The sequence below is a fragment of the Salmo salar genome, chromosome ssa15 (assembly GCF_905237065.1).
Source record: "Salmo salar chromosome ssa15, Ssal_v3.1, whole genome shotgun sequence".
Classification (NCBI taxonomy): Eukaryota; Metazoa; Chordata; class Actinopteri; order Salmoniformes; family Salmonidae; genus Salmo; species Salmo salar.
Genome location: NC_059456.1, coordinates 54,053,128 through 54,076,758, shown reverse-complemented (window position 1 = coordinate 54,076,758; position 23,631 = coordinate 54,053,128). Strand labels below are relative to the sequence as shown.

At 44.1% G+C, this 23,631-nt stretch overlaps 1 protein-coding gene across 4 annotated transcripts in view; it reads right to left on the bottom strand.

Moving 5' to 3' along the window:
• LOC106571559 (serine/threonine-protein kinase PAK 5) overlaps positions 1 to 23,631 on the bottom strand; it is a 129,040-nt gene that overhangs the window by 14,313 nt on the left and 91,096 nt on the right. For all 4 annotated transcript variants that reach the window (XM_014144737.2, XM_014144735.2, XM_045695871.1 and 1 more), the window contains 4 exons: positions 11,158 to 12,060; positions 3,134 to 3,340; positions 2,808 to 2,949; positions 2,472 to 2,626 (listed from right to left, as the gene is read on the bottom strand). In XM_014144737.2, the coding sequence (XP_014000212.1) occupies positions 2,472 to 2,626; positions 2,808 to 2,949; positions 3,134 to 3,340; positions 11,158 to 12,060 (1,407 nt within the window). The remainder of the gene's footprint in view (positions 1 to 2,471; positions 2,627 to 2,807; positions 2,950 to 3,133; positions 3,341 to 11,157; positions 12,061 to 23,631) is intronic.

The following is a 23,631-nucleotide window of genomic DNA, read 5'->3' as shown; positions in this document are numbered from 1 at the left end:
TTCCTAGTGCACACTGACAGTAGTCTGGATTTTTTATGGCGGTTTTGGAGCAGTGGCTTCTTCCTTACTGAGCGGCCTTTCAGGTTATGTAGATATAGGACTCATTTTACTGTGGATATAGATACTTTTGTACCTGTTTCCTCCAGCATCTTCACAAGGTCCTTTGCTGTTGTTCTGGGATTGATTTGCATTTTTCGCACCACAGTAGGTTAATCTCTTGGAGACAGAAAGCGTCTCCTTCCTGAGCGGTATGACGGCTGCCTGGTCCCATGGTATTTATACTTGCATACTATTGTTTGTACAGATGAACGTGGTACCTTCAGGCATTTGGAAATTGTTCCCAAGGATGAACCAGACTTGTGGAGGTCTACAATTTTTCTTCTGAGGTCTTGGCTGATTTATTTTCATTTTCCCATGATGTCAAGCAAAGAGGCACTGAGTTTGAAGGTAGGCCTTGAAATACAGCCACAGGTACACCTCCAATTGACTGAAATGATGTCATTTAGCCTATCAGAAGCTTCTAAAGCCATGACATTTTCTGGAATTTTCCAAGCTGTTTAAAGGCACAGTCAACATAGTGTATGTAAACTTCTGACCCACTGGAATTGTGATACAATCTGTCTGTAAACAATTGTTGGAAAAATTACTTTTGTCACGCACAAAGTAAATGTCCTAACTGACTAGTTTGTTGACAAGAAATTTGTGAAGTGGTTGAAAAACGAGTTTTAATGACTCCAACCTAAGTGTATGCAAACTTCAACTGTGTCAGTAGTGTGACAAAGTTGTCCTTGCTGTGCACCAGACGTTAAAAATCTAAAGGACTGGTTCTTTCCAAAAATGCCTGATATGTATTTAAGAACACAGGTAAAACTTGGATGCTAAAAGTAGACAATGTAAAAAAGAAAAAATCTATGAAACAGACAGCATGGCTACCTTACTTGTGGCATTCCCACACACCAGTGTGCTCTACACAGCCTATACAGTACCTACCTGAATCCCAAACAATCAAGAACAAGTGTGGCCAATCAATTCAAAATGTCCGCCACCAACCCTGCAGAATAGGGTGTGATTGGCAGATGTCTTTACTGTGTGGATATGATTATGAATCGTGCAATGAAACTGGGCCCGGTTAGAACAGTGAAACATACAACATTGAAATACTAAAACAGTTTGAAGGATTATAAGTGTCCAGTGAAGATGTCATCCTCAAGTAGACAGGAATTCTAGTTTGAATCGCATTGCAAATGGTCCACCATTTGACATACGACCAGCTCTGATAAGCTTTATCAAACTTTCTAGTTTCACAATGGTGTTGATTGCCTGCCTAGAAATAAACTAACGCTGCTAAACTAGTTAACTAACTCAACCACACTTTGCCTGCATCATGTTCAGCTTTACCTAGATATCGTCACGTCTATTGATGAATTGGTAACTGGCTAATTATGAAGCTTGAAAGCTAATGATGTAGGCTACAGTGCCCTCCAAGTATTGAACACAGATCAGTTGTTCTTTTTGCAGTAGGCTATTCCAAAAACTTGGATTTGAGATTAAATTTGAATGAATGAGTTTAGTACATAATGCTTTATTATTTTGGGGTACTTGTAAGCATATTTCTTTACATTCTAGTCCTAACCAGATTTAGGTTGAATCTAAATGTCAATGTCTACATTATATGCTGGAATTAAAGATAAGAATAGCAGGTAGCCTATATCAATAATCCTCTATATCACAAATTAAATTAATGTATTTGCAATCTTTTTTGCTAATTTGGTTGTTGCTATGGAAGCTTAATGAAAAGGGATTAGATCGGGGCGTTAATAGGATAACATTAAGCTTCAATATTGCACGCCCACACACACACACTCACACACACACACACACACACACACACACACACACACACACACACACACACACACACACACACACACACACACACACACACACACACACACGCACACACACACTAGTATTATTATTAATCATTGATGTGGGTGCGAAGATATGTAAGGACAAGATACTTGATGTCTCTTGTTAACATACTGTAAGTCATGCCACCCACTTAATTCAAACAGAAATCCCTTCATGACATAAATACTGTGGCTGACTACTGAGTAACAGCTCTACTGTCTTGCTATATAGCAGGCAGGAATGATACAGTAGGGTAGAGATAAAAGGCTTGGCTCACCTCTTTCCAGATCCAAAATAATGTTAGCTTGTTGCCTTGGCAACATCTAAATCAGGTTCCCTAACATACTGCTCTGATCAAAACATCTGAGGGACAGAAAATACTCGTATGTGAGGTAGCCTAATCTGAGAGACTAAAAAGCGTGCTTTATAATTTCACAATTTTGACTGTTGAAATTACGCTTTCTTATGTAAAACTTTGAGTCTATTAAAGAAAAATAATACAGTACCAAAATCGCTTGGTATCTACTGGGACAAACAACCCTTGACCCCTAACCCTTCACCTCATTGAAGAGCAGTTCTCTCCTCTGCTGTTTCCTCAAGTCCATCTTCTTGACGGCCACCTGCTTGCCACTATGCTTCTCGCTGGCAATGCACACGATGCCCGTCGAGCCCTCGCCAATCTTTATGAAACTCTCCAGGTACTCCCTGGGGTCGCCTGGGGTCAGAGACAGACAGATCTTCAATGTCTGCTACTCCCAGCAAGATACTTCATCTACGAAGCGTCTGTACATTATCTACAAACTAGCACAATAACGTCTCTGCCTAGATACTGTATATTTCAACTCCTGTGATTTGGGATGTACTTGTATTTTTTTCTTAGGCTCCTCTGTATTTACCTGGGTTGACGACGAGCTGCAAGGCAGCCCTGAACTGTTCGTGGGAGACCCTGGAGGGCTGGGCATCTGAACTGGAGCCCCAGGAGGGAGGGGGGTAGGCCCCCGGTGGGATGTAGGGGGACGATGGCTGGGAGTATGCCCCCTGGAGGAGGAAGGAGAGAACCGGTTAATACCTCGACTGCATTGTCGGTGGTGATCTTTGCAGTGACACACCTGCTTCTCTGAGAGTCATACGTACTTGTAGATCAAAATCTTTTTAGATCATAAAAAGAGATACGCATGCAGTCATGCAAACAAGCACGTACGCTTGCACACGGTAGACCCACCTGTGGAGTGTATGGCGGGCTGGGCTGTGAGGGTGGGTGGTGGTAGGGGGAGGGTTTGTAGTGGTGGAACACAGGGGGATACTGGAGTCCGGGGGGGTAGCCAGAGGGCTTGCTGTGGCTTTGAGGTAGTTTGAGGGGCCCACGGGGGTATGTGTCAGACCCTGGGACCTGGGGACTCCCGTCCCAAGACGACTGGTCGTAATCACCCTGCGAGAGACGGAAGACAGACAGAGAGTGTTAGAAACACAGCTAATACCCTGAAAACCTAAGCTATTTAAGATAGATTAACTAATATTAAAATAATAAGCTAATAGAACGATAGCCAACTCAAAAGTGCGATTTGTATAAGTGTAAACCCCGTTTAAGCTTGGTCGCCACACAACACATAGGAAAGACAACCTCCTTACTTGAATTATGAATATAAAACTATCAGAGATATTTCTCTCCCTCATCAGTTTCTGTTAATTGTGAAATATCAGATCCTGTCCCTGTGACCTGAGTAGGTACATTACCCCTGGACAGGTGTAACGGAGGGCGTTTAGTCGAAGGGACAGGGGCTATACTTTATCATTAATACCCCACACAGACCCAAACAATGTTCCTCCAATACCCCATCCATCATACAGATGCTTTTAGGCCAGGGAACCCCCAGATCTGGGGCAACGCTCCACATCGTTTCCCTCCTTAGTCTCGTTTACAGTACCTGTTAGATTATATTCCTACGGTAGACTGTATTGGGAGGGTGGGCTATGTTACCCAGTGTGGTTGCAGGGTTTTGCTCCAGCCACACAGTAACAATCAAGACTTTGAGTAGAAGAATCAGGTTTGCAGCTGCTCAGTTCGAACAAAACCTGATTGTCCATCTTTGCTCTATTCTGTCTCTCTCGCTCTCTCTCGCTCTTTCCCTCTCTTTCCCTCTCTCTCCAATTCAAATTCAGATTGATTTATTGGCATGGAATACAATTTGTAGATATTGCCAAAGCAGTATAGTGGTACAGCATTTCAGTAAATAAAGTACATGTCACGACTTCCACCGAAGTCGTTTCCTCTCCTTGTTCGGGCGGTGCTCGGCGGTCGGCGTCACCGGTCTTCTAGCCATCGTCGATCCACTTTTCATTTTCCATTTGTTTTGTCTTGTTTTCTTACACACCTGGTTTCCATTTCCCTCATTAATTGTTGTGTATTTAACCCTCTGTTCCCCCCATGTCCTTGTGTGGAATTGTTTGTTTGTAAGAGCTTGTACTCTATGTTACTGGTGCGCGTCGGGTTTTGTACCCATGTAGGTTCTTTTGTATTGCCGTGGGTATTGTGTTAAACTGCACCGGCTATTACCTATTTCTGCTCTCCTGCGTCTGACTTCACTGCCACCAGTTCCGCAACCCTTACAGTACAATGCAACGAGGATATTGAAATTTCAGTTAATTTCAGTAGTAATAGTAATAATAGTACATATAATCATGTGTACACTACTGCGGTTCAATTGTGTAATCTTTGGTCGAATACATTTAATTAAAGAAAAATAAGATTATAAAAAGAAAAAGAAAGAAAGGCTAATAAATAAACAACAATGTACATGGATGATGGTTACACTATGTATTACTTGTAAGTTATATACAATGTAAATACTGTACTTCAGGGAATGAATGGTCATGGGATGTCCCTCAGGCTATGGCAATCATATACATATCTGGCAGTAATATTAGTGGTTTCTCCCTCTCCCAGAATAATTCCCAGCTTTATGTCATTAGTAAATGCACAGAAGTTGGGAATTGATTGAGATATTTTCTTGAACATATATTCTCTTATTTGGGAGTATTTCTCACAGTAGAGGAAAAACTGCATCCCTGTCTCTCTCTCCCTCCCTCTCTCTTTCTCTCCCTCGCTCTTTCTCTCTCTCTCTCTCTCTCTCTCTCTGTGCTGGGGTGGTTTAAAGCTGTTTCTCCATGTCCTAGGTGGGTGGTGATGAGTCATAAATCTAGCTTGGAGAGAGGTGACAAAGGGACACTTCTCTCCCTGACACTAAACATTATGCATTGTGAGTGGGACCTTGCATTCTGCCTTCTGCATGAGAGGAATCACAAACAGAAAGCAAGAGTATGGTGTGTGTGTGTGTGTGTGTGTGTGTGTGTGTGTGTGTGTGTGTGTGTGTGTGTGTGTGTGTGTGTGTGTGTGTGTGTGTGTGTGTGTGTGTGCGTGTGTGTGTGCGTGTGCGTGTGCGTGTGTGTGTGTGTGTGTGTGTGTCAGTCACTGAGTCCCCCTTGTTCCCGCCCTTCAGCTTTACTCTACCAGGTAGTACATCTAGAGGTGTTTTATGGCATCACGACTCACCAGTGACCCTGTATACATGTGAGGTGCCGTGAACTGGTTACACAAGCTATTTACAGTGTTATTAACTAAGAATACAGCAGAGCCAAACATGTATGACTTGAATTTAAAAAAGGATTCAAAAGGTAACATTGTATGATTCTGATTATAATATAGGTTCACTCTTAATATTATGTTGCACAAATACCTTTATTTTTTTTAAACGTATATATATTTAGATTTATTTTGAAGCCTTATTTAATCCTAATTTCGTTATTTTATTAGGTACGTTATCAGAGAAGAACTCCAAATACTGTCTTTGCCTAAATTGATTTTTAAAAGTACACAAAATTATAGCTGTGAACTGCCCCCGGTCATACAGGATAGTAGAGGGCTGAGGCTGTGATATATACTATCTAGGCTAATAATCCATCTGGTGAAGACTAGCTGCCTCCAGTACTGAGGAGATGATGCTCTGACTTCCGGAGTTAATGAAATTACCTCCCAGAACACACACTCCCCCCAAGCATACACTCTGAAAGGACACACACAACCCTCGAACACACACTCCCCTAAAACACACAATCCAAACACACACTCTAACCGGACATGAATAGTCTCATAATAAAAAACCCGATGACAAGAAAGAGGCGGAGGAAGGGGGAAACCTCGAAATTATAATCTCTCTCTCTCTCTCTCTCTCTCTCTCTCTCTCTCTCTCTCTCTCTCTCTCTCTCTCTCTCTCTCTCTCTCTCTCTCTCTCACACACACACTCCTCCACCTACACACACACAGAGTAAGAGGAGGGTTGGGTTGATGTGTGGGGATTGTGGTATAATTACGTGGCGTGGACTTGTTTAATCAATCACTGTGAAGCGGCGGTGCTCCTCGCGGCCCGCAGGAGGGACGGGGCTACTCTCCAGACCCCCTATCGTTGGCGGGCCCCGGCGGCTGGCTGTCAGCCAAGGGTCTCCTGATCCATGTTGGTTAAACGCGCATCAATCTGAATTTGGCAGGGTAATCAACAACCCAACTGAACTGTGAAATTGAATTCCGCGCTGGAACATCGTTGGGCCGTTTTTATGCGAAGGCTGCAGTAAGGAGAAAGTGCCGCAACATCAATTTGTCACGAGAGCTGCTGCCGCGGCAGTGGAGGAGTAGCTGCCTGTGTGTGTGTGTGTGTGTGTGTGTGTGTGTGTGTGTGTGTGTGTGTGTGTGTGTGTGTGTGTGTGTGTGTGTGTGTGTGTGTGTGTGTGTGTGTGTGTGTGTGTGTGTGTGTGTGTGTGTGTGTGTGTGTGTGTGTTGTGAGCCCGTGCTGTCTACTGTTATAACCCCACTGGCTCACAACAAAAAGGGGGATTTTGTTGAATGACTGAATTGAAAGAGAAAGAGAGAGAGAGGAGAGAGGAGAGGGAGAGAGAGGAGAAGTGGGTTCATTACAAGGTCCATGAGGCAGGAAGAATGGTGCTTCTTAAGCTGCCAGATCACTTACAACACCCTTTTGTTTTTTGTTCTTTTTTTTCTACCGATGTTAGGAATCTCCTACACGCGTCACGACACGTACCTTGCGACTGTTTTTTTCCAATACCTCTCTAAGATCTACATCTTTTTCACATGGAACTAAATAGCGTGTCACGTAGTGAATTTGGTTTCAATTATAGACCTTATAGGCCTTTCTTAAAGTGTATAAAGTATAGACAGCTACAGTAGATACCTGTCTTGCTCCAATCACAAGCAAGTTATTTGTAACAACAACAAAAAGAACTCTCACCACAAAAACACTATTTCTGTTTCTACCTCTGTGTGCAACGCTGCTGGGTTTTTCCCGCTCAACAGCTTCCTGTGTGTATTAAGAATGGTCCACCACCCAAAGGAGACCCAGTCAATTTGACACAACTGTGGGGAGCATTGGAGTCAACATGGGCCAGCATCCCTGTGGAACGCTTTCGACACCTTGTAGAGTTTGAGGCTGTTCTGAGGGCAAAAGGGGATACAACTCAATAGGAAGGTGTTCCTAATGTTTTGTACATTCAGTGTCTATCAGTGTAACACATTTTGTTCTTGCCCTCTGTTTGTTGTAATTGGTGTTCTGAATATCGTACATGGTCCGACTAAGATAATAGACGGATAAAGAGTTCTCGTGTTTGTGCATAATAGCTTAATGTAATGAGTGCAGCATATGGGAACTGCTAAACCTAACGATCAGACAGAGTCGGTGACTGAGGGAGATAGGGACGAGACGTTCCACGGATCATTCCTCTGCACAATTCAATGAAAGGGCAATGTTTCAGCACGGGGAGGTAAGCTTGTTATTCACCTTCAGATTATCACACAGGCGTTTGTCCGTCAGAGGCAACAAATGATACATAAACTGCACGTGCACAACTTCCCAAACACTGATGTTCTTCAACCCTGCTCCTGGAGAGGGATGGTGTGCACACTTTTGTTTTAGCCCAGCACTAACACACCTGATTTAACAAATCATCAAGCCTTTTTGTTGTTGTTGCTGAAAGAGTGGTGTTAGTCCTGGTTTGATCAGAAACCCTGCATACACACGCTACTGCAGCTCTCCAGGACCAGGACTAGCAGGGGGGAAGAACACTGCAGTAGAAAGCTGATTATTATGGCATCTCCATGAGGTCTAGGCCTGCAAGTCACCTTTCCAGCTCTCTGTGTGCTGCTCCACTGGCGCATAACTGAAGCTGATATAGGGGACTGCAACGGCAGAGTGGTATTTATTTGCTTGGGCCTCGTACACTTCACACACACACTAGCTGTCGTTCTGCCCCTGAACAAGGCAGTTAACCCACTGTTCCTAGGCCGTCGTTGAAAATAATAATTTCTTCTTAACTGAGATGCCTAGTTAAATAAAGGTAAAATAAAAAATTAAAAAAATATGCTCTCTAGATGTTCTCAGAAGTGTGTATTTTCTTCTAGAAAACAAAAGAAATCAGTGAAACCTTCTGTTTTCCAGTTACTTTGAAAGAGACTATGCTCCTGATTATAATTCCACTCCACGCAGCTCTCTAATCTATATGAATGTGTCTGCCCGCAGTATATCTGCAGTCGCAGGTCAAAGAGTAAGGAGTGATGGCACAAGATAGTCTTACGCTCAATAGAAGACTTCTCTCTTTCCCCTCTCCCCCGACCCCACTCTCCTTCATGTCCTTCTCTCTCAGTCCCCCTCACTCCCTTGCTTCCTCTATCCCCCCCTCCCCCCCATCCCTCTCTCTCAGATGAACTGTGGCATTGGACTGACGCCAGTTTATCTCTTCTTCCTCCTCTCCTCCAAATGTCTCCCCCTTCCCTCTCCCTCTCCCACCCCCGTTTCAACTGTGTTATCGGGCTTGACGGCCCAGTGTTGTGGCGTTCATTGATTCTAGCGCGGCTTCTGTAAAGGCAATTCTGTGTCTGTGGCAGAGCCTTCCTCCGCTGGGGAACAGTAGATTAACTACTGACACTACATCCATCACACAGAGGTGAGGGGGAGAGGAGAGAGGGAGGAGAAATGGAGAGGAAGGAAAGGAGAGGATAGGGGTAGAAGAGAAGGGGGGGCGAGGAGAGGGAAGGGAAGGGAGAAAATAGAGGGAAAGAGGAGGGGAGGGGAGAGGAGAGGAGGAGAGGAAAGTAGATTGGTAGAAGAGAGGAGCGAGGGAAGAGGAGAAAGGAGAGATGCAACTGTGGAGATAACACTGCATCCTCTCTTTAAACCAGGAAGGGGTGTATACATGGGAGGCTAATACATCTGTGTAATGTTCTCTGCAGTGGTTTCAGTGGGTTTGTCAGAAAGGTCTGTCATTCCAGCGTGGTGGAAAAAGGTGTTCTCTGGTTGGCTACTATAGCTCAGTGTATGCACATTCAACATTTGCACCTTCCAGTTTATTAGGTACTTCAGAGAGAAATGCTGCCTAGCTCTTACAGTGCCTTCGGAAAGTATTCAGACCCCTTGACTCTTTCGCCATTTTGTTACGCTACAGCCTTATTTTAAAATTGATTGAATAAAAACAATCTTCAGCAATCTTCACACAATACCAGATAATGACAAAGTGAAACAGGTTTTTAGAAATGTTTGCAAATGTATTAAACTTAAAAACAGGAATACCTTATTTGCATACAGTTGAAGTCGGAAGTTTACATTCACTTAGGTTGGAGTCATTAAAACTCGTTTTTCAACCACTCCACAAATTTCTTGTTAACAAACTATAGTTTTGTGAAGTCGATTAGGACATCTACTTTGTAATTGTTTCAACAATTGTTTACAGACAGATTATTTCACTTATAATTCACAATTCCAGTGAGTCAGAAGTTTACATACACTAAGTTGACTGTGCCTTTAAAAAGCTTGGAAAATTCCATAAAATGATGTCATGGCTTTAGAAGCTTCTGATAGTCTAACTGACATCATTTGAGTCAATTGGAGGTGTACCTGTGGATGTATTTCAATGCTTATCTTCAAATTCAGTGCCTCTTTGCTTGACATCATGGGAAAATGAAAATAAATCAGCCAAGACCTCAGAAAAAAAATTGTAGACCTCCACAAGTCTGGTTCATCCTTAGGAGCAATTTCCAAATGCCTGAAGGTACCACGTTCATCTGTACAAACAATAGTACGCAAGTATAAACACCATGGGACCACGCAGCCATCATACCGCTCAGGAAGGAGATGTCTCCAAAGATGAATGTACTTTGGTGCGAAAAGTGCAAATCAATCCCAGAACAACAGCAAAGGACCTTGTGAAGATGCTGGAGGAAACAGGTACAAAAGTATCTATATCCACAGTAAAACGAGTCCTATATCGACATAACCTGAAAGGCCGCTCAGCAAGGAAGAAGCCACTGCTCCAAACCGCCATAAAAAAGCCAGACAACGGTTTGCAACTGCACATGGGGACAAAGATCGTACTTTTTGGAGAAATGTCCTCTGGTCTGATGAAACAAAAATAGAACTGTTTGGCCATAATGACCATCAATATGTTTAGAGGAAAAATGGGAGACTTGCAAGCCGAAGAACACCATCCCAACCGTGAAGCACGGGGGTGGCAGCATCATGTTGTGGGGGTGCTTTGCTGCAGGAGGGACTGGTGCACTTCACAAAATAGATGGCATCATGAGGGAGGAAAATTATGTGGATATATTGAAGCAATATCTCAAGACATCAGTCAGGAAGTTAAAGCTTGGTCGCAAATGGGCCTTCCAAATGGACAATGACCCCAAGCATACTTCCAAAGTTGTGTCAAAATGGCTTAAGGACAACAAAGTCAAGGTATTGGAGTACCAAAAGATTTCTGCAGCATTGAAGTTCCCCAAGAACACAGTAGAAGTTTGGAACCACCAAGAAGGTTCTTCAACAAAGTACTGAGTAAAGGGTCTGAATACATCTGTAAATGTGATATATCTGTTTTTTATTTTTAATAAATGAATACAAAATCATAAAAACCTGTTTTGCTTTGTCACTATGGGGTTTTGTGTGTAGATTGATGAGGGGAAAAAACCAATTTAATACATTTTAGAATAAGGCTGTAACCTAACAAAATGTGCATAAAGTCAACAGGTCTGAATATCACCTGATTCAAATTATTATCAAAACTGGACTATTTGGAAAAGTATTTTGATAATAGTAGAAAATAACACACTGCTAACATACTGGATGTGTCTTTCCTTGGCAATAACATTTTCCGACTCAGGTTACAGAGTAAATAAACACACCAGCCCAAACGTACCTTGGCCATGGCCTGTGAGTTGGTGAGAGTCTCTGAAAGGCGTGGGTAGGTGTAGGAGCTGTAGGGGTGTGTCTGAGGGGGACTCTTAAAGGCCCCGCTGGCCCCGTAGGGCACGTTGGGCTCCTGGAGGCCGGACCCCGACCTTGAGCGCTGTCTGATGGCCGGCGTGGGGCTGGTCTGCATCACGTACGACGACTTGGGCCTTTTCTCGTACTCGTCTCTGGACATGCCGCTGTAGCTCCACTCGCTGTCCGGGTAGTTGATTTGCTCGCTGTGCAGTGAGGCTCGCGACGGTGTCCCCACCATCGACGCATCCCGGTAGTCCTGACTGGACGAACCGCCTACGGACGCCCGGTAGTACCCCCCTGTCGTGGACCCGGCAGACCCCCCTGCGCTGCCCACCCCGGACCCAGATCCCACCTCGTCGGCCAAGCGCGCCCCCGCCACCTTGCTCTCCAGGTAGGTGTGGTAGTCCGGAGGCAGCTTGGCATAATCGGTCTTCTGAGGCATGGCGTCGGGGTAGAAGGGAACACGGGTGGCGTGGGTGAGGTGGCCATTCTGTTTGGGAAAGCGGTAGTGTCTCCCCACGGCCCAGTCCCCATCCAGAGCGAAGCCTTTACCGTCCTTCCCGTAGGGCTCCAGAGAGAAGTCCCTACTGGAGGTGTCCAGGTCACAGGAGTAGCGGGAGTAGTAGTGGCTGAAGCCGTTCTCCTCAGGGGCGTTGGGGTGGGGGTGTGGAGGGTGGTGGGAGGGTGGTTTGGGGGCCCCGGACCCGGCCTGGTGGGGGCCCGTAGGGCTCTCTTTACGCAGGGAGTTGGAACGTGTCACAGAGATGCTGTCGAACTCCTCTAGGAGACCATTGATGGACGTGTCCTTCGGGGGCCGGTTCCCTCGAACGATGGTCTGGGGAACAGACAGTAAACACACAGTTAACGTACTGTAGCTACGCATCGCAGTGAGGGAACCATAGAAATAGAATGAAATAGGAAGATCCATTCTAGTATTTATATTTCTATGAAAGTAACTACCTGCCCATGCACAGTAGATGGACACAGTTAACGTGCTGTAGCTACGCATCGCAGTGAGGGAACCATAGAAATAGAATGGAATGGGAACGTCCATTCTAGTAATTATATTTCTATGAAAGGAACTACCTGCCCATGCACAGTAGATGGATAATAAGTAGCCATGATGATACAAAGGAAATATCTGTACTATCAATGGAAATATGAATACAAATTTTTCCATTGAGTAACATTCCTCTGAGGTGCTGTATATTATGTTTTCCGTGATAAAATGAAAATGAGAGAGAACTGAATGCCTACTTCTCTTATAGCAACAATAGGCATCTCCACACAGCCTGGTCTTATAGACTAGATGTAACATAGTAAACATATATCCAGGACACTCAAATGAGTATGATATGTTACATTTAGTATAGTTACTTAAGACAGAATATTACTTAAGGCAAAAATGAAATTAGGCTGGTTAGTCGGGGTGGCTGGGTAAGCATATAACACAAACGTTTAGGAATTCAAAGGTTGCGTGCTCGAATCGCATCGGATCGAATCACAACTTTAGAGTTTGAGCTAATTAGCAACTTTGCAACTTTACAACTTTTTAGCTACTTTGCAACTGCTTAGCATGTTAGCTAACCCTTCCCCTAACCCTAACCTTAACCCTTTAACTTAATTCCTAACCCTAACCTTAACCTTAAACCCTAACCCCTAGCCCACCTAACGTTAGCCACCTAGCTAACATTAGCGTTAGCCACCTAGCCACCTAGCTAATGTTTGCCACAACAAATTGGAATTCGTAACATTTCATACTTTTTGCAAATCGTAACATATTGTACAAATTGTAATTAGTAAGATATTGTACTAATTGGAGTGTCCCGGATTTACTTTTACTATGTTACGTCCCATTTTATTATGTTCTATCCCATTTCTTTCCCAAAAGATAAGCTTCAATTTCAGTGGGAGGAACTGATCAGGGCACATTAATAATTGTAAGGCGAAAGAAGCGCACACCTGTTTAGGTGAAGTGCTGGCTAGCGGAGTAGAACACTTGGAAAAGAAAAGGAGAGCTGCACACACAAGGAGCTCAGAGGCAATAATTGAATAACATAATAAGCAACATTTTATCAGACGTGTCTTATACCCTGATGAAGACAGCTTGTCTGTCAAAATGTTAGTTATTAGGTTATTCAATTATTGCTTCTGAGCTCCTGGAGTGTGCAGCTCTCCTTTTCTTTTTCACATGAATAATTGTGACATTTGGTGCACTGCACTTACACCCGCTTACACACGCACACACACACACACACACACACACACACACACACACACACACACACACACACACACACACACACACACACACACACACACACACACACACACACACACACACACACACACACACGCCTCTGCAGGCACGCACACACACATGCACATGCACACACACACACACACACAAACACACACACACACACACACACACACACACACACACACACACACACACACACACACACACACACACACACACACACACACACACCACACACTGCTGCTTCAAACCCCTAATGCAGCTGAAACAACAGCAGCATTGCTCATCCTCTCCTACCCACGGTAAGCTCTTTACACGGCAGAGAGGGCTGCGCGTGTGTGCGGCGTGTGCACGGTCGCGGTGTGTGCAGATCTCTGTGAGGGGAATCAAAGCCCTGTGTGTCTCTGCCTCCAGAGGATCAAAACAATGTGAGGTAAAAACATGAGGGTTAAGGACAGAAGAGGATGACACAGCTTCTCTCTCTCTCTCTCTCTCTCTCTCTCTCTCCCTACTTGGATTTGAGGGAGATGTAAAAGGACAATGCATCGGGATGTCTACACCTTCTGCTCTATATTCTATAGGTAATGCGTTGTGCCTTGTTCATATAACTCAACAGACACACACGACAGCCCACTCCCCTGTCTGTCACCCAATTGCTACATAGTACATACTGCTGTCATCAACAGTCACATACAGTGCTGTGAAAAAGTATGTGCCCCCTTTTCTGATTTTCTGTTTTCTTTTGCATATTTTTGATACTGAATGCTCTCAGATCTTCAACCAAAACCTCATATTAGATAAAGGGAACCTGAGTTTACAAATAACAACAATAGATATGAGGTTCTTACTAAGGAATGCAGTGTTTGGTTTTTGCCAGACATAATGGGACCCATCTCATCCAAAAAGTTGACTCAAGTTTGCCAAAATCAAGACTCTTGGAAGAATGTTCTATGGACAGATGAGTCAAAAGTATAACTTTTTGGACGACATGGGTCCCATTATGCCTGGTGAAAACCAAACACTGTTTTCCACAGTAAGAACATTATACCAACGGTCAGCATGGTGGTGGTAGTGTGATGGTTTGGGGATGCTTCGCTGCCTCAGGACCTGGACGACTTGCCTTAATAGAAGGAACCATGAATTCTGCTCTGTATCAGAGAATTCTAAAGGAGAATGTCAGACCATCCATCTGTGAGCTGAAGCTAAAGCGCAGCTGGGTCATGCAGCAAGACAATGATCCAAAACACACAATCAAGTCTACATGAAAATGGCTAAAAAGCAGCAAATTTGAAGTTATGGAATGGTATAGTCAAAGTCCAGACTTATTCCCAATTGAGATGTTGTAGTAGGACTTGAAACGGAAGAGTGGGCCAAAATTCCTCCACAGCGACGTGGGTGACTGATCAACAACTACAGGAAGTGATTGGTTGGCGTCATTGCAGCTAAAGGTGTCACAACCAGTTATTGAGTGTAAGGGGGCTATTACTTTTTCACACGGGGGAATTGAGTGTTGCATAACTTTGTTTATGAAATAAATGAAATAAGTATGTAAATGTTGTGTTATTTGTTCACTCAGGTTCCCTTTATCTAATATTGGGTTTTGGTTGCAGATCTGATAACATTTAGTATCAAAAATATGCAAAATAAAGAAACTTAGAGAGAGGGTAAATACTTTTTCATTGCACTGTACGTCCCAGACTGTAAGGGTTGCGTCTGGAAAGTACTGTTTTTCAAAGTGAAATCTGTTAGAAATATATAAAGTTTTGTACAGAACCTTTAGAATCAATTTCTTTTCAATTCAAGAGATTAATTGAAATTCAAATTCAGGAATTCAATGTGTAATTTTGGAAGGCTGAATTTAATCATGAACACTCACTAATTCAATTGGCAGGGAGCACTGGAGAGTGTCAATTATTTAATAAAACATGAACCTTGTTTGGTTGAAAATCCATAACCTCTGTATAGGAGACAGAGAGAGAGAGAAGAAAGAGAGAGGGTGAGAGAGCGTGAGAGAGAGAAAGCAAGAGAGAGACACACACAAGGTTAATTGTGTGCCAAATCACTGTCAAGCGTCCCGGCATCACGTAAAGTCGGTGCTGGAAATCTTCCCATTATTTTGAATTAAGGGCTGATAGTTTGGAGTACCTAGCTCTCGCTCTCTCTCTCTCTTTCTCCCTTCTTGGTTATTCACAGTGTATCGGTGGTGACAGCAGCCATATTTCAGAGCGCTGAGACTCTGGCCCATCCGCCGGTGATACACTGTAATAGATCTAGTCTCTATCCCACTGTCTGTATATATGTCTGTCTCTCTGTGTCTGTCTGTCCATCTGTCTGCTCAAGGTAAGCACTGGTAGAGAAGAAAGGCAGAGGGGAGAGGGTAAGGCAGAAGGAGGAGAGGATTGGGCAAGAGGAGGAGAGGAGATCTAGTCTTTATGCTGTGTACTTTATGCTGTGTTCCCTTTTGCCCTCAGAACAGCTTCAAACTCTACAAGGTGTTGAAAGCGTTCCACAGGGATGCTGGACCATGTTGACTCCAGTGCTTCCCACAGTTGTGTCAAGTTGTCTGGGTGTCCTTTGGGTGGTGGACCATTCTTGATACACACGGGAAGCTGTTGAGCATTAAAACCCAGGAGCGTTGCAGTTCTTGACACACTCAAACTGGTGTGCCTGGCACCCATACCATGTTCAAAGGCACTTAAATCTTTTGTCTTTCCCATTCACTCTCTGGATGGCACAAATACACAAGCCATGTCTCAATTGCCTCAATTGCCTCTTTAACCTGTCTCCTCCACTTCATCTACACTGATTGAAGTGGATTTTTGAGTGGAATGGCACCGAAGGAGATGGCCGCCGTTTTACGATCCCGTAACCATTGTGCTATTGTGTATGTTTTTTCGCATTATTTGTAACTTATTTTGTACATATTGTTTCTGCCACCGTGTCTTATGACTGAAAAGAGCTTCTTTATATCAGGGCAGCGATTACTCACCCCGCATTGGAGGAATTCTTCTTCTTCCACGAGTCAGACAGGAAGGATTTACTCCAGACACCCGACAAGGCCCTCATCCCCATCATTCGCAGGAGGAAAAGACGGAGATATCGTGGACGACGGTAAGGGTGCCTTGTAAGGTAATCTACCTTTATTATCAGTCATATTAGCCAATCAATAATAAAATGGACAAACTACGAGCACGTATATCCTACCAACGGGACATTAAAAACTGTAATATCTTCTGTTTCACCGAGTAGTGGCTGAACGACAACATGATTAACATACAGCTGGCGGGTTTTAAGCTTTTTCGACAGGATAGAACAGCGACCTCTGGTAAGACAAGGGGCGGAGGCCTATGTATATATGTAGACAACTGCTGGTGCACGAAATCTAAGGAAATCTCGAGGATTTGCTCGCCTGAGGTAGAGTATCTCATGATAAGCTGTAGACCACACTATTTACCAAGAGAGATTACATCTATAGTTATCACAGCTGTCTATATACCACCGCAGACTGATGCTGGCACTAATAGCGCACTCAATGAGCTGCATACGGCCAGAAAAACAGAAAAAAAAACAGAAAAATGCTCATGCAGAGGCGGCGCTCCTAGTGGCCAGGGACTTTAACACAGGGAAACTCAAATCAGTTTTACCTCATTTCTATCAGCATGTTAAATGTGCAACCAGAGGGGAAAAAAACTCTAGACCCACCTTTACACCACACACAGAGACGCGTACAAAGCTCTCCCTCGCCCTCCATTTGGCAAATCTGACCATAATTCTATCCTCCTGATTCCTGCTTACAAGCAAAAACTAAAGCGGGAAGCACCAGTGACTCGGTCAATAAGAAAGTGGTCAGATGAAGCAGATGCTAAGCTACAGGACTGTTTTGCTAGCACAGACTGGAATATGTTCCGGGATTCTTCCGATTGCATTGAGGAGTACACCACATCAGTCACTGGCTTCATCAATAAGTGCATCGATGACATCGTCCCCACAGTAACCATACGTACATACCCCAACCAGAAGCAATGGATTACAGGCAACATCTGCACTGAGCTAAAGGGTAGGGCTGCCACTTTCAAGGAGCAGAACTAACCCGGAAGCTTATAAGAAATCCCTCTATGCCCTCCAACGAACCATCAAACAGACAAAGCATCAATACAGGACTAAGATTGAATCCTACTACACCGGCTCCGATGCTTGTCGGATGTGGCAGGGCTTGCAAACTATTACAGACAACAAAGGGAAGCACACCCACGAGCTGCCCAGTGACAAAAACCTACCAGACAAGCTAAATTACTTCTATGCTCACTTCGAGGCAAGTAACACTGAAACATGCATGAGAACACCAGCTGTGCCAGACGACTGTGTGATCACGCTCTCCGTAGCCGATGTGAGTGAGACCTTTAAACAGGTAAATATTCACAAGGCCGCAGGGCCAGACGGATTACGAGGACGTGTACTCCGAGCATGCACTGACCAACTGGCAAGTGTCTTCACTGACATTTGCAGCCTGTCCCTGACTGAGACTGTAATACCAACATGTTTCAAGCAGACCACCATAGTCCCTGTGCCCAAGAACACTAAGGTAACCTGCCTAAATGACTACCGACCCGTAGCACTCACATCTGTTGCCATGAAGTGCTTTGAAAGGCTGGTCAAAGCTCACATCAACGCCATTATCCCAGAAACCCTAGACCCACTCCAAATTGCATACCGCCCCAACAGATCCACAGATGATACAATCTCTATTGCACTCAACATTGCCCTTTCCCACCTGGACAAAAGGAACACCTATGTGAGAATGCTATTCATTGACTACAGCTCAGCGTTCAACACCATAGTGCCCTCAAAGCTCATCACTAAGCTAAGGAGCCTGGGACCAAACACCTCCCTCTGCAATTGGATCCTGGACTTCAAACAACACATCTGCCACGCTGATCCTCAACACTAGGGCCCCTCAGGGGTGCGTGCTCAGTCCACTCCTGTACTCCCTGTTCACTCATGACTGCATGGCCAAGCACAACTCCAACACCATCATCAAGTTTGCCGACGACACAATAGTGGTAGGCCTGATCACCGACAACGATGAGACAGCCTATAGGGAAGAGGTCAGAGACCTGGCCGTGTAGTGCAAGGACAACAACCTTTCCCTCAACGTGATCAAGACAAAGAAGATGATTGTGGACTACAGGAAAAGGAGGACCGAGCACATTCCCATTCTCATCGATGGGGCTGTAGTGGAACAGTTTGAGCGTTGCAAGTTCCTTGGTGTCCACATCACCAACAAACTATCATGGTCCAAACACACTAAGACAGTTGTGAAGAGGGCACGACAAAGCCTATTCCCCCTCAGGAGACTGAAAAGATTTGGCATGGGTCCTCAGATCCTCAAAAGGTTCTACAGCTGCACCATCGAGAGCATCCTGACTGGTTGCATCACTGCCTGGTATGGCAACTGCTCAGCCTCCGACCGCAAGGTACTACAGAGGGTAGTGCGAACGGCCCAGTACATCACTGGGCCAAGCTTCCTGCCATCCAGAACCTCTATACCAGTCAGTGTCAGAAGAAGGCCCTAAAAATTGTCAATGACTCCAGCCACCCTTGTCATAGACTGTTCTCTCTGCTACCACACGGCAAGCGGTACCGGAGCGCCAAGTCGAGGCCAAAAGGCTTCTTAACAGCTTCTACCCCCAAGCCATAAGACTCCTGAACAGCTAATCAAAGGGCTACCCAGACCCCTCTTTTACTCTGCTGCTACTCTCTGTTTATAATCTAGGCATAGTCACTTTAACTCTACCTACATGTACATATTACCTCAATTACCTCGACTAACCGGTGCCCCCTAACTGGTACCCCCAGTATGTTACTTTTATTTTCTACTCATCAATGTTTTACTTAACACTTATTTATAGATTTTTTAAGCATTGTTGGTTAAGGGCTTGTAAATAAGCATTTCACTGTAAGGTCTACACCTGTTGTATTCGGAGCATGTGACAAATACAATTTGATTTGATTTGATTTAACAAGTGACATCAGGGATCATAGCTTTCACTTGGATTCACCTGGTCAGTCTGTATCATGGAAAGAGCATTGGAAATATTTTGTACACTCAGTGTATGTCTGTCTGCTCAATGTACGCACTGTGAGAGAGGAGAGGAGGAGGGAGGGCATGGGAAAAGGGAAGGAGGAAGAGGAAAAGGGAGGAGAGAAGTGGAGGCAAGACAATGAGGGGAGAGAAGCAGGCAGGACAGGGAGACAGGGGAGCCCGAGAGTGGTATGGTGGTGAGGGGAGGACAGGGGATGGGGGGATGAAAAATTAGGCTCATTGGGAGATAAGGGCGATTAACCTTGGAGGTAATGAAGGAGGGGAGAGAGGGAAGAGAAGAGAAGGGAGAAATGGAGGGATGGGGGGGGATTAATGAGGTTGCCCTCTGGGTATCTCTTGCCTATAGCCCAGTTTTAGAGCCTACGGTTCACTGGCCACAGCCCTGGGACCATCACACATACACACGCACACACACCACCCTCCTCTCCAAGCCGTTCCTCTCAACTATTCTTTATTTAATTCTTCATCTCAATGGGAGATCCTGGTTGCATACAAATTGGGGTCATGTAATACTTGTCATATATTGGATTCTTGTCATACTGTATAATCCTAGTGGGTAGATACTGACACAGGCGTGTCTCCTCCTCCTCCCCCTCGTCTCCATTTGTCACACACTAACGCATTGCACCTACAGTAAACACACCTTAACACACTCTCCCCAACAGCTCCCCCACAACCGTCTCACACACCCTCACACTCAACACACTGTACGTCGGGGGCCACGGGAAAACAACACTAAAACACAGTATGGACATGTTTTGTTGGTTTCATCCAAATTATGATGACGCAAATTACTCAGTTAAAACTCTCTTCCAATATCTCCCACCCACTCTCTACGCTCATCTTTGTCTTTCTCTCTTCCTCACTGAGGGCTTTTTTCTGTCACGACTTCCACAACAGAGAATACACACACACACACACACACACGCACACTGTGATACTGACATGTAGTAGAGTATCAGTAAACAATCTCTGGACTGTAGTCTATTCCTTCCATTTTTTTGTGAGACAATGTCAAAAGGCCCTTGAGACACGGGACAAATAACCCTTTTACAACTCTCCTTCATGGCTCCCTACTGTACCGTTGATCTAACGAGGGACAAATTAGGCTGCAAATGATGCTTTAAAGGAGACTTTTGCATAACTAGAGATCAAGGATGTTGATACAAAAAGAGTAGTGATAGGAGCAGGACGTATTATGATCACATTATGTATAAGTTCCCTTCTTTTGCTTATAAGGTTTGACAAGCCTTTCTCCCAAAGTCATTTTCAAACATAGTGAAGCATATGTAATGGTGTTTCAGGCATTTGTGTTCTTGTAATGCTTGTTATTAAGTAGTGCAATCCAACCCCTGTATGTCACACCATTCTGTACACTTGCTCAACATCTTCCTCTACTGTTCTGTTCAGTGGCGTGAGGATATTTACTCCTCTAGCTCCCTCTACTGGTCATTGTTGGTAACAATATTTGTCTGACTGACTGGACAGGGTGCAGGACCAGGACAAGATCACAGTGGGTGCTACGGATAAGTCCTACCAGATGACCCGGGTAAGACTAAGATAACGCATTAAGACTAAGGATGCATCCCAAATGGCACCATATTCCCTATATAGTGCACTACTTTTGACCAGAGCCCTATAGAATTCAAACAGTGCTCAGACACAGCGTCCAAGTGTTGCTGTAGCATACAGTACATGACCGAAAAGGTGCTGGATCAAATCCCCGAGTTGACAAGGTAAAAATGTGTCATTCTGCCCCTGATCAAGGTAGTTAACCCACTGTTCCCCAGGTGCCGAAGAAGTGGATGTCGATCATGGCAGCCTGCCACACCTTTCTGGTTGGGTTAAATGTGGAAGACACATTTCAGTTGAAGGCATTCAGTTGTGCAACTGACTAGGTATTCCCCTGATCCTAGCCTAGGTTATTCTTCCCCCTGCAGGTTTGTAACAGTAATGCTGCTCAAGTTCAAGTTTGATGTTTTTTTGCTGTTGTCTTATGTACTGTACGGGATACACATGGTATACACCATCCAACGAAATGGGAAGAGCCACTGTTACATTTAATCGTTGCATGAATGCAAAGGGACAGCACACAAAAACACTCCAGGTAGGCACAGATCTGAGATCAGCTAACTCTCCCTAAATCCTAAACTCATCCAATCTGACCTTAGATCAGTGTCTTGGGTTGACATTATCCTACTCCGTTTTTACAAAATGACACAGCAAGTACATTGTGCAGCTCTTGAAACAGTATTAAATTGTGGTTTGAGTTTCAGAACATGAGATTGAGTTTCTGAGAACATGATGGGTTTATTAGAGACAGAAAAGCTGAGGCTGACCTCTTTCCTCAGGGCGTGCTGCCTGTTAGTTAATAACCTTCATCTTACATTCACCAATCCCCTCATTAAAAGAGCTTTTGGTTAAAGCAGCTAATATCACCACCATCATCATCATCATCATGCTCTTATGGAATAGCGGTGAGACTCAACACCATTAGAACACAACATATTGGAAGAAAACTCTTCTCAGAATAATACTATTATCGGAATATAATCAAGCGTTGAAAGTAGAACGTGTGGTAAAACTGATAACCTGTCATGTCCCCGAAGAGAAGCTCATGAACCGAAATTATAGAGTAATGGGAGAGAGAGAGAGAGAGAGAGAGAGAGAGATAGAGAGAGAGAGAGAGAGAGAGAGAGGGGTGGGGGGGTGGGAGGTGTGTGTGTGAGAGAGAGAATAAGAGAGGTATGTGAGGTGATTTTCAAATCAAAATCAAATCAATGTTTATTAATCGCTTACACAGTTTTGCAGATGTTATCGCAGGTGCATCAAAATGATTTATGTTTCTAGCTCCAACAGAGCAGCAATATCTAACAATACAATGACAATACACACATAATCCAAAAGTCTAACAAAATAACAAGAAATTAAGACATATGACCAATGACCAATATCAGGACGAATAATGTCAGTCTGGAATATGAATATATATGTACATGAATTGTGTGTATTGACAGTATATAATAGAAAAGGTGTGTACAGCAGTAGTTACATAGGATGAGCCATGACTAGAATACAGTATATAGGCTTACATATAAAGTGGGTAAAACAATATTAAACATTATTAAAGTGATCAGTGTTCAATGACTACGTTGCGCTGTTCGTTAGTACTTGGCTACTTGCCAAACTTTTCGCTTTTTACTTTTAATAACCGTTTAATCAAACTGTATTTAACACATTTACCAATGTCTTAGTTTTGTCCTCACTTGAACTTTCTCTCCCCGGACACTTTATCTGGACATGGATCTACAGGACCTCCACCAGCCAAAAAAGCTAAGTAACATTAGGCTTTATAATTACAGTTGCTCATAATATGCAGGAGAACTATCTCCTTACGGTGAGGATAGTCGAGTTGCAAGCCTGGCTTCAGACACAATCATTGGGCAAGGGCAATTTAAGTGAAGGACAGGATGAAACAGCATCTGTACCCCCAGTAAGTACAGATAGTAGTGTTAATCCCCATTCCCAATTTTCTCATGGCTTCTGCACAAAAAATTAGGGGGTCAACAAGGGTTCTTCTAAGATCCTCAAAGTTCTACGAAGAACCTTAGAGTTCTTGGCACTGAAAATGGCCCCCAAAAGGTTCTTCCAAGAACCCCATAGGAGGTAGGGTTCATTGAGGAACCTCCTTAGTTGGTGGGAGTTCTTGCAGGAACATAACTGCCCAACTGAAACACTTGGATTTGAATTTGAAAGGACAGCAGGAACTTAGCTAACCAACGTCGCCATGACATCACCTACCATCATTATCTGGCATTTTGATAGAAGAGTCAAAATGCCTTTAGACTAGAGCGTAAAAATTGTCACAGTTTCCTCACTAAATAAGCCAAGTTTGGTGTCAGTGCTTGACTCTCTCTCAACTTCTAGTTTTCTACAAAGACCCACGAGGAGCTTTACAACAAAGAGGAACTACTTGACAAGTGGGAGGCTAAGATCTTTGCCAACATACAAGGTGATTAGCTCTATCGATAGACAGACAG